Source organism: Engystomops pustulosus, chromosome 5 (genome assembly GCF_040894005.1).
Source record: "Engystomops pustulosus chromosome 5, aEngPut4.maternal, whole genome shotgun sequence".
Taxonomy (NCBI): Eukaryota; Metazoa; Chordata; class Amphibia; order Anura; family Leptodactylidae; genus Engystomops; species Engystomops pustulosus.
Window position 1 is genome coordinate 195,670,492 of NC_092415.1, and position 11,006 is coordinate 195,681,497.

An 11,006-nucleotide genomic window follows, 5' to 3' on the forward strand; every position below is an offset into this window, starting at 1 on the left:
CACAGCTCCGCTCAGTTCTCCAGCAGACACAAAGGTTACGAGTAAGACGACGCAATAATATAGACGCGCTCGCGGGATCGGCACTGCAGACTATCTCCACTGATCTGAATTCCCTCTGCTACTCCAAAGCCATTACTCAACGTCGCAGGAATCCTGCAGACAACACGCTGCAGTAAACCGACTAAAATCAACACTACGGCGCATGGGACAATGATACATCCTGACGTGTACAAGGGAAATTAGAGATTTCATTATATTTACTACATATACCAATTAATACATTAGTTAATTAAGGTTTTACTTACATTATTAAAAATATATGTTGTCTACGGAAACTCACAACAAGCCGGCAACCCCTGCTCTGTGCAGCTCAACTGTCAGCTTTACTGTGTAGACTGGGACAGAGTCAGCAGAGGGAGGCCGGGGGACCCTTAGTAATGCTGCAGGGCCTAGATTAGGTTTATAACAACCACTAAAACATAATAGAAGTATCTAAAGATGCCATAAAAATGCAATCTCTTCCTACAGATTGTAATAATATATCAAATTTGTTGATGTCCTTTAATATCATCAGCCATAAAGTGCACACACACTGCAAAGCATAGTCTAGAATACAATATACGGAATCTACAATGTATGGAAGGAAGTTACTTATATTATTAAAAATATCTGTTGTCACACAGTCTATAAAAACTCCCAACCAGCCGACATTCCCCTACACTGTCAGCTTTACTGTGTAGACTGGGGAAGAGTTAGCAGAGGCCAGGGAACATCTGCGATGCTGGAGGCCTAGATAAAGCAGAATAATAACACTAAACCCGTATAGAAGCCTGTCTAGAAAGATGCAATGAAATGTAATCTCTTCCTACAGGCTGTAATAAAATTACAAAATATGTTTTCATCCTTTTGTTTCTGTAACCATAAAGCGCACAGACACGGTGGTGCGTAGTCTAGAAAAGACAATGTATGGAAGGAAGAATATGTTGCCAAGATGACCGCAGCAAGGAAAGGAATAATAACAATAAATTAACAGCTACTGGTGGAATGAGGAGGTAGTGGCACAGCTTTAAGAGTATATTAAGGGTTAAAAGGCACTTAGTGTCTCTTCCAATCCTTATCTTGAAAAATAATTCACTTAAAGGTGTATTCACACCAATACAAGATTCTTAAATATACTCAGGATAGCAAAATAACACACTCTCTAATTCATGGTTATCAACAAAAATATAGCATTTCACAACCGGTCTATCAGTCCAATTCGGTTACAAAGGATACGACCGTAAACCTTATGACAATGGTCATGAATAGCTTCTCCTGTCCGCTCGCTGCAGTGCTCTGAATCCATCCCCTCCCCCCTGCTTTACAAAACCAGCTCAGACACAAGCACTTCCTGCTGGCAAGCAATGTGTAGAGACTTACTGTACAAACTACAGATGTGATCTTTAAAACAGGAGAGGGAGCCAGAGCTGACTGTGTGTTATAGGGGAAATAACAGAGCTGAGTGTGTCACTGTGTGTTATTCCCATCTCATGATTCTCATCTCTGATCTGTCTCCTCTCTTTTTCTAGGTGTCAGATACTAGTGAATGTTCAGAAGCTAAATAAAAGTGTAGATGAACCCTGTACCCTGATAATCTAAGCACATTGTCAGCACACAGCATCTCACAGCACTGGTGATAGGAACTAAAAAAAAGCAATAAAACTAAGTAAAATTTTAAGGTAAGGGGGCTAAAAATTTGCTTTATCATGTAAACATCTATAGGGGATTAAAAGATAAGAACTTTTTTTCATGGGCAAACCCCGTTAAAGGGGTTCTCCAGCCACCTACAATTTAACCCCTATCCACAGTATAGGAAGTTACTTACTGATCGGTGGGGTCTCGGTGATGGAATCACCAGAACGGGGGGGTCCATCGTCCTTACCATAATGCTGTCCATCTCACTGTATGGTGTATTTAGTACTAAGCACTGGGTGGAAAACTGCAGATCTTGTCACATCAATAAAACTATAAACACACCGATAAACACCAATGACCACTAACAAAAAGTATAGTGACTGCAGAAGTAACCACATCACCGAAAAAGGAAGAGGACAGAGTTTTTGTAGGCCAAATAGTAATTTTGAATGAGAATCAAGGATAAAGGTTTACTCCATGAATCGGGGCTTTTTGTTGCAAAAAAATCCACTTAAAGAGATGTGTCAGCAGAGTGCAGGCGGCGTGAGGGACTGTCCCTGGAGAGATGTGTAATTATACCTTTGTGTGTGTTTGTGTTAGTAGCAGCAGGACTGTGAAAAATGGATATATATTTTAAGATTGTCACTAAACCTGGAGCAGAAGGACCCCCATCAATCAGAAAAATGGGGGGGGGGGCGCACTTCCTACTTTGCAGCAGCAGGTCTAGCATGGGTCCAACCCTCCATACAATGGTCAGTGGAGAGTCAGAAGTTGCCAGCACTCTCAGGTATCCTACCGGCACCCTCTCTATCAAAGCGCTTTGTTCCGAAATATCTGACACTACCCAAGAATGAGTAGAGCGGTAGGATTCATGCTCGACATGCCACTCCATAAATGAAAGGGAACCTGTCATCTGCAATTGGCATAACAAACCACTGCCAGTGTATTGACACAGTGACACCTTCTAGCTTTTGTTTCTTTTATGTTCCAGGGTGGTGGCATCATTCAGAAAATAAACTTTGAAGTGAGATGTAAATTGGTTGTATAAAGTCAAGGAGGTGGAGAGTTCAACACTGAAGTCAAGGTGGGGAGCTCTGAACTCCTCCTCCTCTGTGATTGACATCAGATTGAGATCAGGTTAGGGTTGTTTATTGATGTTGGACCATCAATTACAGTGAAGGGGCTTCCTGAGGAAGAGAGAGCTTGACTTCAGTGTTAAAATCTCCGCCTCCTTGACTTCATACAACCAATTTATATCTCACCTTAAAGTTGATCGTCTGGATGATGCCACCATAAAGGTGCATGAAAGACACATGATCTGGAAGGTGTCCAGCTACTTGACAACATATTTGTAGTGGTTGATTAGGTCAATTTCTGCTGACAAGTTCCCTTTAATAAGAAAGGGTCCTCCATCGGTTGGGGTCCATTTCCAGAGTTAGTGGTGTGCCAAACAGTTGGATCCCCGTCGGTCAGATGATTATCACTTATATACAAAATAGAGTGGCACTTTGCCAAATTCCTCCAAGCATAAGAAGCTGAAAAAGTCTCCATTATTGTGTCCGGGCTTCCCGACGTTGACAACATGGAGTCAGATAAAAACATAAATGTAAGTTTTATTATTGCAATCTCATCCTGGAATCCAGTCCTGTAGGTCTTCGAAATCCATTAAGTTCCTTCCTACAAAACACTCGATAATTTTCCACCCAAATGCAGCCGAGGCCTCGAGAGATGATTCACGTTATTTTAGAGGAGATTCTGTCGACTCATAAATAGCGCCCGGCAAAACATCACATTACTGAGTCATTATATGACATGTAGGACGGAAGGACCTTCCATCGTGTTCCCTGGAATCTGCCGGCCATGTGCGATCCGAGACTCATCTCATCAGGAAAAAGGGTTTATTACAACCGGCCCTAAAACTTCTAGATCCATCTACGTAGTCCTGATGTCAGAGGTCTCCTGAAGGTCACGTACCACGTTGTGCACCAAGAATTCCCATACAACTAAGCAAATAACATCTAGAATGAGGAAGCATCTACGTAAGAAAGGGAACCACAATTATAGAGACCAACACAATGTTCCTTTCTACGGGATGTTTTATGGCACACTCGCTATGGTAACCACAACACCCACCAGAGACATCCGAAGCTATAGAGCCTCCAACGACTAGAAGAAGCCATAAACCAGGCCGGGAGACGGGTCTCTGGAACTAGAAGTCAAAAAGACCTAAAGTGTTGTTGCTGGAGCCTTATTTTTTTGGTTTAGGAAGTTCATGAATCACGACACGGACATCTCCACCAGGGTCATCAATTCTCAAGCTCATGATGAAGACATCTCTTTCGATCATGATCATATGGCCAAAGACTAGGAAACCTGAAAAAGCCCTCAATCATCATTGGGTTACCACCAATCGCCACCAAAAACATGTTCGCCATGCTCGGAGTCTTCTGGATCATTGGCCACCCATCATTGGACAACCTAGTGTATGGCCACATTTACTCCACTGAGTGGACTAGGCACCAGAAAGGTCACCACTAATGGTCAGAACTCTACTCAGTTATATGTTACTGGTGATACATAACCAAAGGAGGATCAGGTCCTTCACTGGAGGCCATTTAAACCCAACAATGCAGATAGCATCCAGCTAAGAGTATTGAGGAACCCAGTTCTCAAGACTTCTAAATCTATATGGACACTTGGATTTAGCCAAAACCTTAAGGCCAAATAGACCAGAGACCTGACCATTAAATGAAGCCGTTTTAAGAACGATTTAAAACCCAAAAACTCTTTCCAAATCATTGTGTACAAAAACTGATCTTAAAAACTATGCAAATCAGCTGGGGGACGAATCCGATTTGCCTACATACAGCTGCAAGTGTTCCAGCATTCCCAGGTTTCTTGGAGCATTATGGGAAGACAAGAGACAGGTTAGCCTATGCTAGTTTAAAGGGATTTTCTAGGACTTCGGTCAATGATATGAAATGTAAGGGGTTCTGACACCGAGCCGCGGGTCCTATCCAGCTACCAGAGCAGCTGATCGTGGGTGTACATGATGTCGGGCCCCCACCAACCTGATATTGATGACCTATCCCAAGGAAAAGTGATCAATATCTACGTCTTGGATAAAGTAAGTATTCAGAGACTGACAAAATACTGAACAAAGGGCAATTCAACTCCCATTGGTAGAAAGGTCTCCGATGGTAAATCGATGAGTATTGTCTCCATGTAGCATTACCTACACATTTATTCACTACACTAAGATTTATGAATCAAATCAACATGAATCCGACCCGTCAGCAGAGAATCCAAGAACAGGGATCGGGTCGCCGCGGCAGGACTGAGATATATGGCCGCCCTCATTAGTGGCCAATCACACCCATAGTGTAGAGGATGTAAGCGGAGCGGGATGTAGCCTAGAGGAGTAAAGCTCTCACCTAATTAGAGTCACATGCAAGGATAACCAAACATTCAGGGGGAACACATTATGACATATATCAGTCACCCCTACAGTGATAGGAGGACACACTGTCCCCTGCTGGTGTGATGTGGGGAGCCATCGTATAGGACAGTCACCCCTGGCAGTGATAGGACACCCTGCCCCTGATAGTGTGATGTGGGGAGCCATGGTATAGGATAGTCACCGTAGTAGTGATATGACACACTGCCTCCTGCTGGTGTTGTGGTGTGTGAAGCCATGGTATAAGACAGTCATTCACCCCTAGTAGTGATAGGAGGACACACTGCCCCTGATAGAGTAATTATGTGGGGAGCCATGGCATAGGACAGTCACCGGTAGGAGTGATAGGACACACTGCCCCCTGCTGGTGTGATGATTTGGGGAGCCATGGTATAGGACAGTCATTCACCCCTAGCAATGATAGGAGGACATACTGTCCCTGATAGGGTAATCATGTGTGTGGCCATGGCATAGGACAGTCTGCCACCCATAGGAGTGATAGGAAGACACACTGACCCCTGTTGGAGAGATGATGCAGTGAGCCATGGTATAGGACAGTCACCCCTATAAGTGATAGGAGGACACGCTGACCCAAGTTCCAGTTTTATCACAGGATTAACCTATTAATCAAAATTCGTAAAACAAGGGGGAGAGGGCGGAGTTTATCACATCTGCCAAAAAAATTCCTATGCTGTGCAATCCCCTTTTTGGAGATATACTGTGCCTACAGGACGCCATTTCTTTATTCCCAAGTGTTTTTGAACAATTTTTGGGGTAATTTTGCGAATATCATAAATATACATATAAAATGTAAAATAGTAAAAACTTCTCCAGCTCCATAGACAACGCATCGGTGCAGTATATAGAACACAGACAAAGCCATCAGCAGGAACGGACGGACGCCAAATGCGTATCCCATCTGCACCATATAGACAACCGCCCCCATCATCATCCTAAAAGCCCCTTCTCCCGTCTGAGGTAACAGAATTAACCTCTCATAACCCGACATGAATCTCTCCAGCTTCAATAAGACCCTGACAGAAGTTATCACCGCCAGATACTACATCTATATCCGAATGTATGGGGGGGGGGGGGGGGGGCGGAATATTGTGGATGTAACAATCTAATGGAACTGTTAAGCTTCTAGAACATTCTATATAATGAGATCATAAAAAGTCATATCTAATGCCCAGGAGAGGGCTGGAGCCAGGCCAGGCCTGGGGAGCACTTAAAGGGGAAAATAAAGGGGCCTGTGAGCGAATTAAAGGACAAGACTGAGGGTAACAGGAGGACATCATATGGTGACTATACTTTATGTCTTCCATAGCGGATAACAATACACAGGAGGTAGGAGAGCACAACTATGATGAGGGAAGGGGGGATAGCAAGAGAGGTCAAAGGGGTGCGTCCCTTTAATAACAGATTGGATAGTGTCAGATGGAAGTAGACAACTCCATGCATTAGGTAGTGGTGATTTAGGGTTACTGCAGGCTCACTTACATAGGAGTGGAGTTGGCATGGCTACAATACAATGGACAGCCAGGTAATTTATATTTTTGGTCCAACACCGCCCCTTTAATTCTGATCATGTAAAAGTAAAGTGTTGGCCCCGGAGATCGGTGTATTCATCTTTGTGTATGCTGTTAGTGGCATCAGGACTGACATGTAGATGTATATTCCAGGATTGTAGCTTCTCCAAGTGCAGTGGGTGTGTCTCCTCACACTGCTGATCTCCCTGCAACCAGTATTAAATGTTGGCCCTGTATATCTGTGTATGTTGTTAGTAGAAGCAGGACTGTGAAAGATGGAAGCATAAACCAGGATTGTATTTTCTGCAAGTGCAAAGGGGTCCTCACACAGCTTCTGTGCTCCCTGCAACTAGTATTAGCTGTTGTCCCTGGAGATCTGTGTAATCATACCTTATGTATGTTATTAGTAGCAGAAGGACTATGTAAAATACATTTACCTTCTAGGATTGTAGCTTCTCCAAGTGCACTGGGGGGGTGTCCTCACACTGCTGTTCTCTGTGCAGCCAGTGTTAGGTAGTGGCCGTGGAGATGTGTAATCATACCTTTATGTGTGTGTTAGTGGCAGAAGTGACGTTTTTCTCTCAGCACTGAGCTGCTTTTCCACTCCGCTGTAGTATTCAGTCAGGAACGTGCTACAGATTTTAAAGGGAACCTGGCACCAGGGACCTCCCTTTCACTAAAGATGGGTTACAGAAGCCCATTACAGCTGTATTGCAAATCTGCCTTTCTGCTTTCTCTAAGTATTTGCATTACAATTTAATTGTGTGTTATAACTTACCTTCCATCCTGACAGAATCCTGTGTGTAGTCCCAGGGGTTGGGCTTTGGTTTGGATGCATTTCAAAAAGTAAGATGTGACTTGTCTGTGCTGCAGACTGCTCAACTCTCAGCCCCCATCTTTGTGCTCCTGAACAGCTCCTCCCTCCTGCCCATTCACAGAGGTCACAGCCTGGTGAGATGACATCAGTGGGGGAGGGAGGAGCTGTACAGGAGCACAAAGGTGGGGGCTGGGAGCTGAGGAGTGAGCAGCACCGACAAGTCACATGTTGTTTTTTTGAAATGCATCCAAACCAAAGCCCAAAACCTGGGACTACACAGAGGATTCTGTCAGGATGCAAATCAAGTTATAATATTTTAATGCAAATGCTTAGAGAAAGCAGAGGGGCATATTTGCAGTGCAGTTATAATAAGCTTTTGCAACCTGTCTTTAGTGAAAATGAGGTCCCTGGTGACAGGTTCCCTTTAATCAAAGCAAAGGGAAAGAGAAGTGAGCAGATCACCAACAGAGAGCCAAGAGAACAGCAGTGTGAGGACACACCCCCGGTGCACTTGGAGAAGTATAAATCCATACTCAACAGTCCTGCTGCTACCAGCATCATACACAGAGGTTTGATTACACAGATCTGCTGGGACAATAACCAACACTGGCTGCACAGAGCACAGCAGTGTGAGGACACTGCGAAGGAGCAATAAATAGAATTGGCTGTAGTTTTGTATAGTCCCCACTGCTAATAAATTCACTTTAAGACAAAATATTAATACACCTAGAACAGAAGATGGGGGGTCACGCAACAGACAGGGATTGTATAGGACATATATATATATATATATATACACTCCTAGACTATTCCGCCATATTCTCAACACAATGTGACTGTTCCAAAATCAAGTTCTAACCCCCCCCTCCTCTTTGTTGATAGAGAAAATGAAAAGTGAGGGGGGAGGTCGAGGGTGAGGGATCAGGGGGCATCTGAAAAACTGTTTTCATTTTACGACTTATAAGGGGGAGCAGCAGCAGCAGCGGCTCAGATTTCCATCTGTCCCAGCAGCACAAACAGAAGTGAAAAGCGCCAAAGTTTCCTGAGCGAATGACATTAGAACAATGGAAGGAAACAGCATCGAGGAGAGAAAAACCTCCCCAGCTCCCTGCTAATGGGATTAATGCCCAAATAATAAACAAGGAACGATAGAATTTCACAACATTTAGGAGAAGGTTTAACATTGTATCAGGTTGGGCTTATGCGCAACATCGGGGAAAAGAAAGGGTTAAATTCAAGGTGGGAGCAGAAAACATCAGGAATATCTAAGGGGGTTTAACACAAGGAAACTGCGGCAGATAGAAAGATGTAAAGATAGATAGATAGATAGATAGATACTGTAGTCAGACATGAGAGATAGATAGATATGAGATAGAAAGAATATGATAGATAATAGATATGAGATACTGTAGATACAAGATTATAGATAGATATAGTAGATAGACACAAGATGATAGGAGATTGAAGTTGAAAGATAAGAAAGATAGATAGTTAATAGATTGATAGATATAGATAGATTTGAGTGAGATACAACAGATATATAGAAGACTATTCAATACTTCCTGGATAGAATTATAATTATAGTCAAAATTACCTTGTAAAAACATGGGTTCCATTCACCCACATAGATATATAAATATGAGATAGATAGATATAGATAGAAAGAAAGATAGATAGATAGGAGATAGATAGATAGATAGAAATATAAATACAAACAAGACAGATACAAGGTGATAGATAAACATGGTATAGATCTATAGATATATGTGATATACATAGGCCTGAGACATATAGAAGACAGATAATACATAGGAGACATATAGATATGAGATACAGATAGATGATATATAGCTACATATAAGATACATAGATAGGAGATATAGATATATAGATGGATATTCCTCCCTGCCCTGCAATAGGATACATAACATTGGATGCAACAATGAAAGGGTTAAGCGCCCCCATCACATTGTGTCCCCCCACCCCCTAGAGACAGATGTCACAGAGCCCCGGCCCGGCACATGAAGGGTGGGAAGGGGTTACACACACAGGTATCGGGGCGCAGTATTAACCCCTCCGGCCCCGTGCAGGGGGAGGCACCGACCTTGAGCCGCGGCCGCATTGTGCTGGTTCTGGTTCTTGCCGCGCGCGGTCCAGGCGCCGCAGCCCAGGAGCAGCAGCAGGAGCCGGCACAGCAGCGCCGCCAGGTCCCGGCCGCTCATGTCCTCGGTGCCCGCAGCCGCATCAGGCGCCAGCCTCCATGTTATTGTGCTGCTGCTCGGGGTGTATTGTGCTCGGCGCCCTCATCCCTCGTCTCCTCCTCCCGCCCGACAATCGCTCTTGTCCCCCCAGCAGCAGCAGCATTAACTCCTCAGCCGCCGGACACTGGCGGGAGCGCGGGCGCCACCTGCCGCCGCCGCCGCTAACTGCACGCACTGTACAGAGAACGGAACCTTCATATTATACTCCATTCACAGAACCGGGGGAGGACTTGTAATTATACTCCCCAGTGTCTCCATGTGCTGTCCCATGCAATGTACAACATGTGCCACATGTTCCAACTCTTTTGGTATTTACGATTTTCCCTGCGCACTCCACATGACACCTCCCCTTTATTATATAGGGACCTCCTCTTTATTTTATAGGATCCTACCCTTTATTATATAGGATCCTCCCCTTTATTATATAGGATCCTCCCCTTTATTATATAGGGACCACATCTTTATTATATAGGGACCTCCCCTTTATTTTATAGGATCCTCCCCTTTATTATATAGGGACCTCCCCTTTATTTTATAGGATCCTCCCCTTTATTTTATAGGATCCTCCCCTTTATTATATAGAATCCTCCCCTTTATTTTATAGGGTCCTCCCCTTTATTATATAGGATCCTCCCGTTTATTATATAGGGCCCTCCCCTTTATTATATAGGATCCTCCCGTTTATTATATAGGGCCCTCCCCATAATTATACAGGGTCCTCCCGTTTATTATATAGGGCCCTCCCCTTTATTATATAGGGTCCTCCCCATTATTATGCAGGGTCCTCCCCTTTATTATATCCAGTCCTCCCCTTTGTCATATAGGATCCTACCCTTTATTATATGGAGTTCTCCCCTTTATTATACAGGGTCCTCCCGTTTATTATATAGGGACTTCCTCTTTGTCATATAGGATCCTCCCCTTTATTATGTTGAGTCCTACCCTTTATTATATGGAGTTCTCCCCTTTATTATATAGGGCCCTCCCCTTTATTATATCGAGTTCTCTGCTTATTATATTGACTCCTCCCCTTTATAAAGACCACTCCCCTTTATTATATTGACTCCTCCCCTTTATTATATAGGGTCAGTGCAATCACTTAGATACTAACCTTTACACTGTTTTTGTTACTTTTTAATACCTCTAGTAAATCTTTCGGAAAAATAAATCCCTGTATCGCCGGGTTCTGACACCTAGAACTGTGGTGTATGTAGCGGGGGAAGGGGTAATTTTTTAGTGAGAGGAGCTGACGGGACACATGAATCTTA

General features: G+C 43.7%; 1 protein-coding gene across 1 annotated transcript in view; it reads right to left on the minus strand.

Moving 5' to 3' along the window:
• FAM171A1 (family with sequence similarity 171 member A1) overlaps positions 1-9,861 on the minus strand; it is a 69,473-nt gene extending 59,612 nt beyond the window's left edge. The window contains exon 1 of the mRNA XM_072154270.1: positions 9,582-9,861. Coding sequence (XP_072010371.1) covers positions 9,582-9,699 — 118 coding nt within the window. The 5' untranslated portion in view covers positions 9,700-9,861. The remainder of the gene's footprint in view (positions 1-9,581) is intronic.
• Positions 9,862-11,006: the final 1,145 nt, after the last annotated feature.